This window comes from Pygoscelis adeliae, unplaced genomic scaffold, assembly GCF_000699105.1.
Source record: "Pygoscelis adeliae isolate BGI_AS28 unplaced genomic scaffold, ASM69910v1 Scaffold21, whole genome shotgun sequence".
NCBI classification, from domain to species: Eukaryota; Metazoa; Chordata; class Aves; order Sphenisciformes; family Spheniscidae; genus Pygoscelis; species Pygoscelis adeliae.
In genome coordinates, this window is record NW_008824243.1 from 5518086 (window position 1) to 5535108 (window position 17023).

Here is a 17023-nt window from a genome sequence, read left to right on the forward strand (position 1 = left end):
CGGAAGAGCAAAAGTAAGAAAACTCGTGGGTTGAGATAAAGACAGTTTAATACTTGAAACAAAATAATCATAATAATACTAACAATACTACTACTAAAAAAATTGTAATGAAAAGTAAAACAAGAGAGAGAGGGGAATAAAACCCAGGGGAAAAAAACAAGTGATGCAGCCACTCGCCACCCGCTAACCGATGCCAAGTCAGTCTCTGAGCAGTGATCACTGCCCCCCGGCCAACTTCCCCCAGCTTATATACTCAGCATGAGGTCATATGGTATGGAATATCCCTTTGGCCAGTTTGGGTCAGCTGTCCCGGCTATGCCCCCTCCCAGCTTCTTGTGTACCTCCTCATTGGCAGAGCATGGGAAGCTGAGAAATCCTTGACTTAGTATAAATACTGCTTAACAACCACTAAAATGTCAGTGTGTTATCAACATTATTCTCATGCTAAATCCAAAACATGGCACTATGCCAGCTACTAGGAAGGAAACAAACTCTACCTCAGCTGAAACCAGGACATACAACAGATGATACAGTACTGCCTTTTCCTTACCTTTCTTGTGCTACAGGATGCTAACATCCTCGTTACAACAGGATGTAAATTTCTGCGTTTTGAGCATTTCATGTCAGTATGGAACCTAGCATGTCCCATGCTGTATTGAAGCAACAGAGTCCATTAGGATGTCCTTATGCGCTCCTTAATGACTGATTCTGTGCAGACCTAAAGGTTAGAGTGAATTAGTGATTCATATTGCCTCTTTCAAGAAAATGGAACATTAATGTGCTCTACAGAGCTTGTTGTAAAGGCTGGGCATGCTGCTGCAGATCTGCTTTTGGGTCAGTAACAGGTTGGTGGACCTTTTGGGCAGCCAGTGTGTTTATTACTGCTTGGATGGGTGATGTCCAATATCGTAGTTGTGGTCATTTTCATCTTTGTTTGCTATTTGTGATAGCAACTCTGAGTATCCTGAAGCAGATGATAATCCACATGTTCCATCAGTAAGAAGGTTGTTACTTCCAGTCAAGAAGGTGATAATGAGCTGATACACGTGTGAATTTCTGAAACTTCTGCAGCTACACTTCCAAAAGGACAACTGGTAGAATCACTGAAACACTGAACTGTTGAGGCAGTCCCCTTATTTGTTTCTAGCCTTAACTGATCGTTCTGAAGTCCAAGACATCTCATTTAAAAACAGAAAAATATTTTGGATGTGTAACACCGTATACTCTCATACAAAATAGCTGATGTGTTTCTTCCACTTTTGAAGCTTGCTTAATCAAAAACTAAATGTCTTTCTGTTTTTTCTTGACAAATTTACTGATTTTCTGAGCAGTGACTTTTGTCAAGCAGTGGGATTGGGCTATGCTGCTATAAAAGTGGCAAGTTCTGAGTTACCCCATATATCAGGCCGGCATTATCTGACACGTAGAACTGGTGGATTTTTGCTAGTGAGACCTATAAGGAGGTGCTCTTGAGAAGTACTTCCTTAGCCTATAATGAAATGAAGCTCTTCAAAATGAGTTTAGTATGATCTTGGGACCCAGCCTTAACTCCCTATCTGACATGAGGTTTGAAATTCAAGGAAATTATATTAGATCACTTTGCCTTTTTTTCCTTATGTGCATCCATGTTCCCTGTGTGCATCCATTGCTTTTATGAACCTACTCTTACTGTTATGTGTGTGGCTTCTGTAGAATCATCCTTATGCTAAAAGAAATAACCACTTTTTTTTTTTAAACTGTGTCCAACTACTACCATTTACAGCTGGTCCGTCGTCTGTCCGTGTCCCCCGCCCCCCAGATCTCAGCTTTTCAAGAATTTAAAAATACTTCTTTAGAAGACTGTATAATACAGGAAAAAAAAATATATACATATTTCTGGTTTAATTATCTGTTGTGTTAGGTGATTCAATGCCTCTGTATTCAAACTGGCGGTTGAAGGTGATGGAGCACAATCAAGGAGAGCCTCTACCTTTTCCACCTACTGGAGGTTGCTGGTCACCGTTGGTGGATTACTTGCCTGAAACTTCTCCTCCGGGCATGTCTCTTCACAGGTAACTGTTGTAACAACGCTGATGGCAATTCATTACATTTTAATTTGCGTTACACAAATATAGTAATTTAAAGATAGGAGATTAAAGGCAGTAGATTTAAAGATAGTAGATAAAGATAGGAGATTTATTTTCTGCGGTTTTACAGGTCTAGCAGTTTAAGATTTCTAAGCCTTTTAATTTGGAGGACTAAAGTTTTTCTGTCTTCATCGTGAGCATTCCTCTTTTCCCTTAATACAACTTTGTGGATGTTTATAGACTTAAAGAGTACTGGTTAGTAGCATATTAAGCTATTTGCAGCTCTTCATAAAGTTCATGCATTATGTTCTTTTAACAAATTTTTTTGTTTGTTTTTAGATGCAACATAGCAGTGATCCTTTTAACTGACTTGATAGTTGACCACAGTGTAAAGGTGGAATGGGGAGGATACCTGCATCTTTTGCTTCATGCAATTTTTATAGGTAACTAAATTCTTAAAAAAATATTTCTAACTTAGGAATTGTAGCTATTTATGTAACTGTTCTTTTCCACATTTAAATTAATGTTTGCCATTGTGTTGAAATCTCATTGATTTGTTAATGTTTACAATACTTTAAGAAATTCAACTAAATATCCTTTAGCTTGATTAATATGAATATAATTAAGAGGTTTTTGGAGCCATTTGACAGCACATTCTCTTGGAGCCACTTTTATCTCTTTCTTCTTCTAGAAGACTGTAAAATTTGAATTTTTTCTTTCTGTTTCTCTGTGTAGTAATTTTCATACAGAGCACATCTTAAGTTCTTACTGTTATGTGAGAAACAGAAGGATATATTAATGTTTGTTAAACTGTATGCTTTTGGTTTTATGTTGAAACACTGAAAAACCATCACATTTAGTGAATTATGTATCTATTATTTGGTAAAATATAACAGGTCAATTTGAATACTGCTTTTTTTAATAATTGAATTCAGTGTGCCATTTGAATTTAATAAAGCTTTTCCATTTTCCTTTTATGTTAGGTTTTGACCACTGTCACCCTGAAGTCTATGAACATTGTAAACGACTGCTTCTGCATCTGCTGATAGTGATGGGATCTGGCAGTAATGTCCAGTCTGTTGCTTCTGTCCTACTCAGAAACAGAGAGTTCAATGAGTCCAGGGTGCTTACTGTCAAACAAACTACCCATTTAGATTATACTTTCACAGGTATGCTTTAGATTTATTAAGTGTTGCTTGTTAAAATGACATGGAGAGCTATCTTTTCTTCCAGGCATTATTAAAATTTCTGTTATTTGTAATATTTTTCCGAGCCCTTGGCATTAAAATGTATTTTGTTTCAGCTCTGTCTAGCTGGTTAAAATGTATTTTAATTAAATAAAAATTAAGACGATTCACATTACCACTTTGTGCCCAGTCATCAGAGTTAGGAGCACAGTTGAATGATTAAATAATAGTGGAAACCACAGAAGAAGCTCTGCGTTTTGGATCTGTAATACAGCAGTTTTTATGATGCAATTGAAAATAAAAAACAAAAAGATACATCTCTCACTTGTTTATAGCAACTTTAAATTTCTGACTTCTGTCAGTGGTAATTGCATTGTTCAATAAGCTCAATTCAGTTCAATACTCTTTTGCGATACTACCTTTTAACATTCACCTTAACATTACAATATTGTAGTTATACATTATCTTTATGAAAGTAATATTTTGATGGTGTGAGCCTATTGTAGCTTTTAAAGAAATGTGAAATAGTTCATTTTGTTGAAACCTAGTTTTTTATATTATTTCAGTAGGTGGCAGCATATTGCTATACAATCTGTTCGTTCCGTTTTGTTCACATCAGAAGTGGTTTTGTCACTAACTGAAAATATTAATCTGTTTTCTGAATTTGATATTCATGGCAATGAGGAATTAAAAAGTGGGCATAGTGGAGGAGTTCTTTTATGTAAACCTATTCACAGAACTTTACCAGTGCACCTATATGGTGACCTATACAAACCATTCCATTCCTAATCTTTGCAGTTTTGAGAAAAACTGTGTAAACGTGACAGAGTATTTTGCTATTATTGAAACAAAAATGTCTGATAGAAACTAGAATGAGATCGGCATCAAACATTTCCAACTGGGGATTAAGATAAGGTGATTACAGGTATGCATGCCTAGCACAAGGTCAGACAAGCTGATGTTAAATTTGATTTTAACCAGCTAATAACCCAGCTCTGTAGAGTGAAAATTTGTGCTGGATGTCAGTGAGTCTCAAACTTCTGTACAGTTGTTACAGTAAAAGATTCATGACTCTCTCTTCCTTGCCAGTTTACTTTCTGCTAGCACCTCATAGGTTGATAGAGGCGTAATGTGAGGAGTTACCGCAGTTGTATTTTATTGCCACATAATTCTTTTTGTGGAGAGAAAATCTTACAGCAGCAAGATTAAGTTAACCTCAGAGAAACTTTGTGCAGCCAGAGAGGCTCTGCTTAGAATTGATTCACTAGTTAATACTCAGTGTTCACTGATTTAAAGTGCTGTCAGTTATGCTGGGACTGAGTTTAAAAAAAAAAATCTGCACATTATTAAGAAGTAGTTTATATCATTTGTCTCAACTTATTAAGATGAGATGCATCAGAGACTGATTATGTTATTTCACTGTATTACCAATACAAAATCAAGCATAATATAGTGGTTTTAAAGAGGGATCTAGCAGTTCCTTATTAAGGGTCCAGTCATGCAAAGACTTAGCGTAGCTCAGACTTGTTGATTCATTGAAATTATTGCATTCATAAAATTATTCTCATAACGCTTGTTAAATTACTGATTTTTAGAGGACTATTTTTTCTTTTTATATATTTAATATTAACAGTCAACAGGTCATGATAATCTTGTTTTTATTTCAGCAGGTGTTCATGATTTTATACCTGATTACCAGCCCTCCCCAATGACAGACTCAGGGCTTAGTTCAAGTTCTACCTCTTCTAGCATCAGTTTAGGAAATGCAAGTGCTGCCATTTCTCATCTGCACACCACAATCCTCAATGAGGTTGACATTTCAGTAGAGCAGGATGAAAAAGTGAAAACTCTCATAGAATTTATTACCTCAAGGTAAGATTTCAATTTTCATTTTTGTCAAGACATGTATTTTGTGGTAATATGGCAAAATCCTTACTATTTAGCATCACATTGTCTAATTTTGTCTCTGTTTTATCACCAGTAAGAGATAGTTAATAATTATAATACTAATCCTGAAGTGGTTTTATGTGATACAGCCTATGAACAACTCTAACTTTCCAACAATTTCAGAGAATTTTGGCCCCCCTTTCGTATCCTGAGTGTTTAAAAGTCTTTTGCCATGTTTTGCACAGGTCTGTTATCTTCACTTGCCACAGAGTTCTGTTTTCCATCTAGAGGATTCCCATACTAAAGGATTAAGGCTGGAATGCATAAAGATGATTAGGGAGCTGTAAGATTTGTGTGGAGTTTACGGATTGCCTAATTAGTAGAGAGCTGGCTATTCAGAAAATATGAATTAGTGGCAAAGAACATCTGTAAAACAAGCAACACTTGTGCAGTTGGTATGATAGTTTATATAAAGCTTTCAAGATTGGGTAAATCTGAAATCCCACTTGTTTCTCAAAGCTTTTGATTAATTATGCCAACAAAAAAAAACCCTTTACATCAGCCTAAATTTAGAATAGTGGGGTGTATTGGTGTGATGAAAACGGAAAGAAAGGAGGTTGTTTTAAGAAGTGTATAATGGTGTTAGTTGTACTGGTTCTTTGTTAGATAACTAAATATTATCTAATAGTAAACATCTCTTCCTAAACTTACGCTGTTATTTCAGTTGGATCTGATATATTGCTTTTCACCTTGTCTTAACTTCTTGTATATTGTTGTACAATATTGGACAGTTGTCAGACTTCTTTCAAAATTTATGTCTGCAGTTGTAAATGGTTTCTTTTATGTGGTAGGTAGTAGATTCTTTTGCAGTTAACCTTAAGTTTAAAATAACATTTAAATAATATTAATGACAAAGGCTATGTTTTATATTCTGTTATGTTTACTCTATTTTTATGTTTTTAGGAAAAGAGGGCCACTTTGGAATCATGAAGATGTTTCGGCCAAGAACCCTAATATAAAGAGTGCTGAACAGTTAACTGTGTTTTTAAAGCATGTGGTATCTATATTTAAACAGTCTAGCTCAGGTATGTTAGAAAACAGTCGATGTGTGATAGAATGTTCAAGTCTGCAAACTAAATGAATTTTTTTGAATGCCTGTAAGTTTACAGATGGTCTATAAAATCACTAGGTGATCGCTTACTGCTTCTAAATAATAGGTTTTTCTTGTGCATTGCACACTTCAGTTCATGTGTCTATTACAACAGATTTAAATATAATCTTTTAGTAATGAGCTAAAATAGCTTACTAATTTATTGTGGACACTTAATATTCAATTCATAAATGTTTTATTCTCTGCAAGTCTCTCCAGTGTTAAGTATTATGGAATACAAGCTCATATGCCTGGAAAGATTTTTAAGAGTAATACTTCTTGAGAAAAATGTAGATGATGATAGTATTTTAAAGTTAGGAATGACTTCAGTAACTTACTCTTTATTAAATTCAAGTGGTTTTGTTTTTTATAAAGCATTGTGTTGCTTGAGTATTTATTTGCTTTTATAGGAGGATTTCAACTGGAACACCGTCTCAGTGAAGTTGCTTTGCAAACTGCGCTTTCGTGCTCCTCTCGACATTATGCTGGGAGGTCCTTTCAGATTTTCAGGGCTCTGAAGCAGCCTCTCACTGCATCTACACTTTCTGATGTTCTTTCCAGACTAGTAGAAACTGTTGGAGATGCAGGAGAAGAAGCTCAGGTATTTGACATTTTGCCCCCACTTTATTAGAAAGCTAAGTTTGCCTAAATGGCATACTTACATTGCTATTTTAATGACAGTAAAATTTAAAAGCATTTTTGATTCAGTTGCTTTTTATTTTTAAATAAAGATATTTCAAATATCAAAACAGTTTTAATCATGACACTTCCTGAATTTTCACCTAATGAAATGGTGAAAACATGAGCTGTGCACATTCTTTTCTCCAGCAATAGGAACTTTCAGAAAGTTTGATACATATTTCCTGAAAACACCTCTCTTTCATAGTTAGAGAATCCTGAGATCAGCCATATAAAAAATAATTTAGGTTTTCCTTTATTGAGAATTTAACCTGATAAAGTGTTAACAACCATCCAACTTAGTGTCATTGTACATCTAAAGAAGTGGATGTAATCTTTTAATATTGCAAAATGAGTCTAATCACTCCATCCTTAAAAATAATGCAAATCAGAATGAATTTTGTGAATATTTAGAAATAAAGTTTTTTCCTGTCTTCAATCTATACCGCTAATTTGAGCTCTCTCATCAGGGTTGTGTTCTAATTGAAGCATGAAATAATACTTCAGTTAATGATACTGATTTTGTACTTTTATACTGCTACTCAGTAGATTTGCTGTGATCTTCCTTGTGGATGTTGCGTAATTTATAATGACCTGTGGCTTTCCCCAGGGTTTTGTCATAGAACTGCTTCTAACCTTAGAGTCTGCTATTGATACGTTGGCTGAAACCATGAAGCATTATGATCTGCTTTCTGCCCTTTCTCAGTAAGTTCTTTTATTAGTCAAGCTACGTTACACATTTTTATACATTTCAATTATTAAAGTTCTCTATTACAAATGTAATGAAATAATTTCTTGTTGTCTTTGCAGAATAGTTGTATCCTAATAGCAAAATTGCTTGCTCTTTTATGTTTTTATCATTCTGCCTCAAGCAAAACTCATAAGAAACTAGATTTTCTGAAAAGAAATCTGTGCTACCTTTCTAACTTACTCTCTTGGGTCCAATTTGGAGGGGGGAAGAAGAAAAAAAATTGTTCAAGGTGTTCCTTATGGCTCAATTCTGAAATGTTGTCAGTTCTAAAACTTCTCAAAAATAAAGGCACTGAGTGCATTTAGAACTCTTTTTTTCAATCAGGCCCTACTGACCTTGATTAATAGTGTGATTTTCTGGGGGTTTTATTTTTTCCCCATATGTATAATGAAGGTAATGGCACCGATCTTTAAAAGATAATTTAAGATAATTTAAGGTTCACAGATGAAAACTCCTGTACTGCAATAAATACTTTTATTCCAATGTTAATAGAGAAGACATTTCTTCAGTTACAGCAAATGCTCATCTGTCTTAGGCCTCAGATTTGTTGTCCGTATATGAGAGAAGTGTAATCGAACAGTCTGAGTCATTTGTGTGTCTCATTACAGTCTGAGTGGTTAGCTCAATGACTTTTTATCAAACTGAAAAAAATCCCTAAATGCACAGACATCTTTATTTCTTTGACTTCATGGCAAAGTCTTTGAAAATGTTGAGATTTCGAGGAATATCTTCAATTTCTCAGTATCAGAACTGGAAGGTGTTGGTTTTTCTAGGTCAGATACTTCAGACAAATATAAGGTAATAAGTAAATAATGTATTAATTCATTAATTTCTCTACCTTTATCCCATCTATAAGTAAGTTGGAATGCTAGATCTTCATTTACAGATAATCTTTTACATGCTATAGGCTAATTTTCCTGATTTTACTGAATTGTTATGTAATTATTTTTCTATTCTGGGATTGTAACAAATAGATTTGGTAGCAGAGATAACGGGATGCTACAGTCTTGTCCTTACGCTATAAGGATATTTTAGTTATATATATATATAAATTCTGTATTTTCATGTATTGTAATACTCTTCCGACGATGAAGTGGAGTATTCACTGTGTGTGTGTGTGTATGTGATTAGTGTAAAATCTTTTTTCTTTCTTCCCATTTTCTAAACTGTATGTTATAAACATATTTTGCATGTAATAATATGTAATATTGTTTTTTATTTTAGAACCTCATACCATGATTCTGTAATGGGAAACAAGTATGCAGCTAATAGGAAAAGCACTGGACAGATAAATCTAAGCACAAGTCCCATTAATAGTGGCAGTTGTTTGGGATACTACAGCAATGCAAGGAGTAATTCTTTGAGACTGAATTTAATCAGTGAGCGGAGAGGTGACCGTCGACGGAGCAACACACTGGATATAATGGATGGAAGGATAAATCATGGTGGAAGTTTGGCAAGGACTAGAAGCCTTTCCTCCCTGAGAGAGGGAGGGATGTATGATGTGCAGCCCACTACTGACCCTGTCAACTTGATGGCCACCATATTTTGGATTGCAGCTTCGTTGCTGGAGTCAGATTATGAGTATGAATACCTTTTGGCTCTCAAGCTGCTCAACAAGCTTCTTATTCACTTGCCTCTGGATAAATCAGAGAGTCGGGAAAAGATAGAAAAGGTGCAGAATAAACTGAAATGGAATAACTTTCCAGGCCTTCAGCAGCTTTTCCTAAAAGGCTTTACTTCAGCATCTACACAAGAAATGACAGTTCATCTCCTCAGTAAACTCATCACAATTTCCAGGCATGCTTTGGTGGATCCTTCTCAGTTAGCAGGTATCTTTAGTAACTGTATATGTAATGAAAATGTATTTTTTCATCAAATTAAGTGTAATCAAAATCAGTAGTGATTATGCATTTGCCTTTAAAAAACACCCTTCAGTTAAATGCTTTTTGCAGTTGTCGATATTACAGTGCTAGGTAGTGGGAATACATTACAGACTATGATTATCTGCCGAGAAATACTGCACGAAAACTTTGTGTTGACTATTAACTTACTTTAAACTTGCAAGTTTTAAGAGCACGTGTATTATTTTTCATAATCTTGTGCTAAATCGCTCAATCAGTACTATTTCAAACATTTGCGCATTTTTGAAACAATGTGACTGTACTGCCTAAAGCTATCCAATTTCATGATAGTTTTGCTTAATTGGTCCGGTGATTTTTTTTTTCATCTTATGCATATTTATACCTATACACAGACACATTTATATACCTTATACTTACATACACACTTGGGTACATGCGTGTGTATGTATAATTTACATATCTGTATGAACGTATGTGTATCATGCTCTAAGGGTTATTAAATACCAGAAAGCTGTTATATGCTCACATAACTCCACATTAAATTAGGTCATATTAAAATCATTAGGGCTCATATAACTGTGTTTATATGTGTATTTAGGATTTCCCCTAAACATCTTGTGCCTACTTCCTCATCTGATCCAACATTTTGATAACCCAACTCAGTTCTGTAAAGAAACAGCTGACAGGATAGCAAAGGTATGTAAAATGATGCTTGGGGAGTATCCAGGAGTTTATTATCTGCATTGCTGTATTTTTCTGCTCCCTTATGCAATACTTTCACGTTATTCTATTAGTCTCATAGAAATAACTACAGAAAGTTATATTTTAAAGATGTGATCCAGTCCTGATTTATATAGTTGGTCCTCACATCAAACCCTGAGTTTCCCTTTGTCAGTGAAAAAAACACATTTTGCTTATTCTATAAACTTTAGATGTAAAGAACACATTTACTTATTAATGTTATCAGTTACTTTTTCTTACTTGTCTGATTTTGCAGCTTGTAATTTTAAATATAAACTTAATCAATTTTTAAGCACACTTCCTAATTTACTTATGATAAGGTGATCCTTACCTTTTGGACTGGTAGGTAGAGAAGGAAAAGTACTATGTTCTTTCTGTTACTTGTACACAGTGATTAACCTTGGAATATTTCTGAACTGTAGTGTCTGTTAAAGCAGTACATGGTACACACCAACAATCTCCAGCCAGGCTGGTGGTATGCTGCCCTGACAGCCTGCATTTTAAGGAAGAATGTGGAAAGGGGAATAAGAAAGTGCTGTCTGTCACAGGAGGTGCAGTCATAGCCCTCTGGCTTCCCAAACTGTGATAAGTAAATCACTTAACTGCGTGCAGGCCACCTGAAAGGAGTACATGCCTGATGCAAATGCAGAAATTACTGTTGTCCCTTAAATACATGCACTGCTAGCTAGGGGCTCTAGTTGAAGTAAGCTTGGTATAAGTAGTAGATAAACTTGGAGCCTGAATGCCACAGTACCGCTATTGCAGATACTACTGCCTTCCCAAATACAAGCCCTCGAAGCTCTGATAAATAAATGCAAGGCTAGTAGACAAGGGCTGGTCTAGGCTTAAAAGAAAAAGGAGAGACAGGTCAAGGCTTATGAACGCCTACTGAGTGCAGTTGCCCATTCAGGAACATGGAGCTAAATTTTTGTTACGTATACCTGACGCATTCATTTATTTATTTGAAAAAGCAGTTTAAGTCTATTAGCTAATTCTCTCTACTAGTTTTTTAGTGAATTGCCGGGCTACAAAATTCAACAGAAATTGTAGATGTTGCTTGTATGATTAGTTTGATTTCAGTTATTGGAAAATAGAGTGAAATCTGGGAAAAGTGCATAATGACTAGTGAATGCTTAGAGTAAAAATTTGTCATTTCTAATTAAATAGGCTTTTTGCTTTTCAGGTTTGTGCAGAGGAGAAATCACCAACTCTTGCCAATCTCGCTCATATGATGAGTTTATACAGTACACACAGTTATTCCAGAGACTGTTCTAACTGGATTAATGTAGTGTGTAGATACTTGCACGACTCTTTCTCAGACGCCACATTTAACCTTGTAACTTACCTTGCAGAGGTAAGTTTTTAATAAAAGTGTATCTCATGTTGACAATCTGTGATCAACATTACATTTATTCATTGCCAATTTTTTGTGATTCTGAATATTGGGGGGGAAAAAGCGCATCTTCTGTAATGGGAGAATAATAATAAAGTGCTCTAGGATATAGAAAAGGGATGATGACTGCCATTTTGGAGTGCAACAATTTAAACGTGCCTTGAAATAATAATCCCTTTAATAAAATAATCTCTTTTTACTATAGTAGTGTTTTATAATAGAGATTTATATTCCATTCTACATGAATAAAATGCACACACTTTCTTGGCTTTAGCAAAATATACCTAGTCCAAATTTTAAGAGACCTTTTTTAGCTAAATATGCATTTAAAGATGTCCTTATTACAACCTAAAAACTAATTTTAAAGTTCAATTTGTAAGTGTTGCACAGTATATAATCAAAGATCATTTAAATTATAGAATTCAGTATATGATTCTGCCAGCCATTCATATAGGAAAACTTATTACCTTTGAAAAAGTACCTTGTGTGAAAAGCTTGTAGAGCTCGTCCTTGAAGTATATCACTTCAAATTGACAAAGATATTTTTTAAAATATTACTTACATTTTCTTGAATGACTTTATATGTACTTATTTTGTTTGTAAGCTTGTGTATACTAGCCTTCTCTAAGGTGTAGATGTAATTGTTTTTCATGCAGCTTTGAGATTTTGAATTTGTATGAACACTTTCATTTAGTGAGAAGTATTTTATTATTAGGTGCTTTAAATCTGTGCTAACATGTCAAAATTCAGGGAAAAAACTGAATTAGGACAGAGAACATTGTTCCATTGCATTACATTTTTTTAATGCTAAAATAAAATTTTGAAAAACGTTAAGTGGTACATTTAAGTTTCTTGAAGGGAAAAATAAATATGTATGGAAGTTAACTGTATTTTAATGTTTGTTTTCACTTTTTGCTACCATTAAAGGCCCTAATTAAATTCTGTATTTTTTAAAATTCTTTTAGCTGTTGGAGAAAGGATTATCCAGTATGCAACAGTCCTTACTGCAGATCATTTACAGTCTTCTGAGTCATATTGACCTATCCACAGCACCAGTGAAGCAGTTTAATTTGGAAATCATAAAAGTTATTGGTAAATATGTTCAGGTCAGTACTCTGAAAAACTATAAAAGCCTTTCTACTTGTTATCAAAGTGGTAGTGAAATTACACTTGAATTTTTTTTGAGAATTAATTTATTTCAGATATAAAGAGTTGTTCAAAGTCAGATTCCATAGGATTTTATTTTTTGTCCTAGGTACTTAATTCATTATATGCTTATGTATTTGTCCAATTTGATTTACATCTTGTGGGACAAGTTACCTGGATGAATATGCATCCGTTTACAGATGCAGGCAACTCTGCATATGTAGTTATATAGCAGATGATCCTTGAACTATTAAAATACAAGGAAATGTTTACTGCTAAATACTGCGCAAATGTTTTATTTAAGTGTCTATGTTTTCAAAAGGAAGTTTTGCAGTCAAATGCATGTTTAAATCACTTTCACTAATATATCTGTGAGGAACATTAAGGTGCACTTTAATGAATTTGAATGCATTTTTTATTAAAGAAAGTCCCCGAAAGATGAACAGTAGTGTTTTGCCCTAGGTAATTTGATCCTTTGTACTTGGAACACAATTTACTGAAAGTCTATTTCGTGACAGAAGGTCTAGCATCTTGCTGAAAGATTTTATGAAAATGCCTGGAGCATAAAACCATTTCAGTACACAACATTCTCCCCCCCTCCCCCCCCTTTTCTTTTTTCCTGAATTCCATTATTGCCAAATGTATTTCAGTCAAACGGTTTAATCATAATTAACCAGGAAAAGTAGTGTTCCTGGATGTTTTGTTATTGATGGATATGTACTTTAGATATTGTTCTCCTGTCAGAGTGCATTAGGCAAAATGGAATGATTAGCATAACTATAGTTTTCATGGCCTGACGGCTGCTCGCTTCGCCTCTAACCTTTATCTGAGCTTTCTATGCAAGCCCACACTAGCATGGAATGTAATCTTAATTAGAAGATGTTAGCTATCAAAATTGTGGTACTGGTGAAAAAATATTCCAGAGAAGCCTATGTATTTTTGATACGATAAAACATGTTACTATAGATGACAAAAGTAGTGATCATAAATGAACATGTCTTGTTTAAATGTGGTGCTACTAAGCTGATTTTTGTTAGTCCTCTGCAATCACAATGCATCTTAATAAATTTAAGTTGCTACAGGATGGTTCAAGTTTGAGACTACTTTTTTTATGTTTATGATGCACAGAAATTCAGGAGATTAAATCTCACTGAGTTGAAGAATCTCATTACCTACAAAGCAGCATATATACTACTTAGAGCCTTGAAAGTGGTGTTTATTTTTTTAATGCAATTAAAAAATATTTTGACAAACATGGCATCCTAATTAAAAAAAAAAAAACAAACCAAGACAAAAACCAGACATCCTGCTAATTTCAAAAACTGGAAGATTTACGTTTCGGGTAGAATCCTAACATTTTCAGGAGTGTAAATCTTAACCCTCCCAAGGTGCTGCTTTTGGTGTAAGTCTCTTTTGTGATCCACTCCACAATCTTTGTAGTTGAAACTGCTGAATTATTTACATTACTGTAATCATCTTTTTAAGGAGAGTGCACTTAACTCAGGCTCTGCCTACTACGTTCTCATTCTTTTGCCCTGGCTTTTTTAAGCACTCCTTCGGTTTGATACTATGTAAAAACCTTGTAAATGTTTTTGCTTTTTTTTAAGATCTTTGAAACACATGAGGAAATATAAAGCACAAAATATTTTTCTCTGTTTCAAATTCAGTTTACTCTACCCATAAGTGTAAAATAATTAAAGATGCCAGGAGGTGAAAGTTGTTTTGCTTTTAAATGCTGTCAGTTTCTATCTTCTGGGGCATAAATGGCAGATACTTCAGACAATGGTAAAAAACATAGTGTAAATACAGGGAGCGAGGGACATGGTACAGGTTGTGGTGCGGCTGGCACTGCAACCTGGAGCTAGTGAGCCTGCCTGGCTGGACCTGATGGCCCACTGTGTGATGACCTGGTGCCTTGCTGCTGCCTTCCCAGCACGTCAATGTCCAAAGCTGCCCACCTGTGCTAGCACCTTGCAGCCGTGTGTAGAAGATTAGAGCTTTTGATTTTGGGAATCTTTTGATGCATCAGTGCAAAATCCTACTGTACATTAAAAATGGCTGTCTTGTTTGAAGTGATTGTTTTGTGATTTGTATATGTTCTCTTTAGAGTCCATATTGGAAGGAAGCCCTTAATATTTTGAAACTGGTGGTGTCTCGATCAGCAAGCCTTGTTGTACCTAATGATATTCCAAAGTCTTATGGAGGTGACATAGGTTCTCCTGAAATCTCTTTCACGAAAATTTTTAATAATGTCTCCAAGGAGCTACCTGGGAAGACCTTAGATTTTCATTTTGATATATCAGAGGTAATTATTATATTTAAATCATAATGCAATAATGACTTTCTGTTGCAAACTCAGATTTGTTTTCTGTTAGCCTTCTGCATTTATATGTTTTAAAATAAATATCATTTTTAAGAATGGCAGGTGTTGAAGTTTTACATACATGTAATTAGAGTAATACTGAAAGATAAACTTTGGATTCTTTTATGTTGTGTGTGTTTTTGCCTTTTTCCCTCTTTGAATGTCTAGAGAGTTAATTACTAGAAGTCAATAGGATTATTCTCAAGGATATTTCAGCTGTGTCAGAGAGCAGGCTTAATGCAGCTGGCTGCTGCTTGCAGCTGAACGTTCCAGGCTTTCATCAAATGAAGGGTTGTGCATTCAAGGGCTGAGAGGATTAAAACCCTGTAATGCAGTTTTGGCGTGACTTTGGAAGGGGGAGAAAATGTAGAGGAGGAAGTAGGATATAGAATATAGGAACCTCAGAAGGACACAACTGGAGAAAAACCTCCTGTAGTTAAAAACACCACCTCTACCCCCCAGTTAGGATTCATTAGAACTGAAAATAATATATTAATACAGCTGATACTCATTCTACGTCTGAAAAGGGGAGCATAGCCAAATGACTGCAGTGTAATACAGGGATGTGAAAATTCTAGAAGCTTTGGAAGTAGTCAAAAATAAGGGCTCCTGGTTGAAACTGACCCTAGATAATTTATGATTGGAGATACAGATGTCTTAGGAGCATTACTTAAATTGGGGTACGTGAATTCCTTACTGGAAATATCAGTGCATGCAGATAACTTGAGAGACAAGATGAATTCCCACAGAGTTCATTGGAGTAGCATTTGCTGTCAAAAGGGCTGAATTTGATCTTTGGTTTTCAGAAGTGTGCATGTGTTAGTACAGTTGCTGGTCTGTAAAAACAGTTTGTTCATGTCTGTGAATGATTCTATAGAGAAGCTTTGCATCTTTTAAACTTACAACACAGTTGTTTTTGAAGTGTGTTTAAAAAATATAACTGGATTGTCAGCATAAAACTTGCATAACTCAAACACAACTCGGCAGAATGGCAGTCTGCTGCGTAGAGTAGAAGTATTCAGCTTTGTATTTGCCAGCATACCGATGCTCAGTGGATTAGGCATGGGCTTCATAGAACGCTTAAAAACAAACAGACAAATCCTCCTACATTTTACATAATACTAAATTCTGAAATCAAATTTGTAGTCTTTACTAATACAGATTTGAATTTTAAGAAAGTATTTATTGTCTTTGATAGACACCAATTATTGGGAATAAATATGGTGATCAACACAGCGCAGCTGGTAGAAATGGGAAGCCAAAAGTCATTGCTGTCACCCGGAGCACTTCTTCAACTTCATCAGGCTCCAATTCAAATGCATTAGTTCCTGTCAGCTGGAAGAGACCACAATTATCTCAGGTACGTTGTGTCTCAAGCACATCATACATATATTATAGACAGTGTTTATGAATGTATTAAAAAAATTGTTGAAATGTAATTTGATCTATATTGTGTCTTAGCAAAACATTAAATGAATATAGCATAAACTAAAAGCTAATACTGGTGAAAAGAAAAAATGGTAAGATTCTTTTTAGAGGATGTCAGCATGCGAGATGACTAGTTAAAAATGCAGACGTTTTACATTTTTACCTGGACCTCCAGCAGATGCCTTGCTATGTGATTTTCTTTGGTATATTTTTCAGAGAAGAACTAGGGAGAAGCTAATGAACGTGCTTTCTCTGTGTGGTCCAGAATCTGGTCTTCCCAAGAATCCTTCAGTAAGTGGTGATAGTGGTTTGTTTTGGTTTTTAAATTCCAGTAGTGAGAATGCTATTGCATTTTCAGGTATTGGTGAA

At 34.9% G+C, this 17023-nt stretch overlaps 1 protein-coding gene across 1 annotated transcript in view; it reads left to right on the forward strand.

Moving 5' to 3' along the window:
* FRYL (FRY-like) overlaps window positions 1–17023 on the forward strand; it is a 166863-nt gene that overhangs the window by 119576 nt on the left and 30264 nt on the right. The window contains exons 39-52 of the mRNA XM_009335155.1: window positions 1901–2051; window positions 2406–2509; window positions 3050–3235; window positions 4924–5125; window positions 6104–6225; window positions 6701–6891; window positions 7579–7673; window positions 8944–9551; window positions 10183–10280; window positions 11509–11679; window positions 12684–12824; window positions 14972–15169; window positions 16425–16586; window positions 16871–16945. Of these exons, the coding sequence (XP_009333430.1) occupies window positions 1901–2051; window positions 2406–2509; window positions 3050–3235; window positions 4924–5125; window positions 6104–6225; window positions 6701–6891; window positions 7579–7673; window positions 8944–9551; window positions 10183–10280; window positions 11509–11679; window positions 12684–12824; window positions 14972–15169; window positions 16425–16586; window positions 16871–16945 (2504 nt within the window). The remainder of the gene's footprint in view (window positions 1–1900; window positions 2052–2405; window positions 2510–3049; window positions 3236–4923; window positions 5126–6103; window positions 6226–6700; window positions 6892–7578; window positions 7674–8943; window positions 9552–10182; window positions 10281–11508; window positions 11680–12683; window positions 12825–14971; window positions 15170–16424; window positions 16587–16870; window positions 16946–17023) is intronic.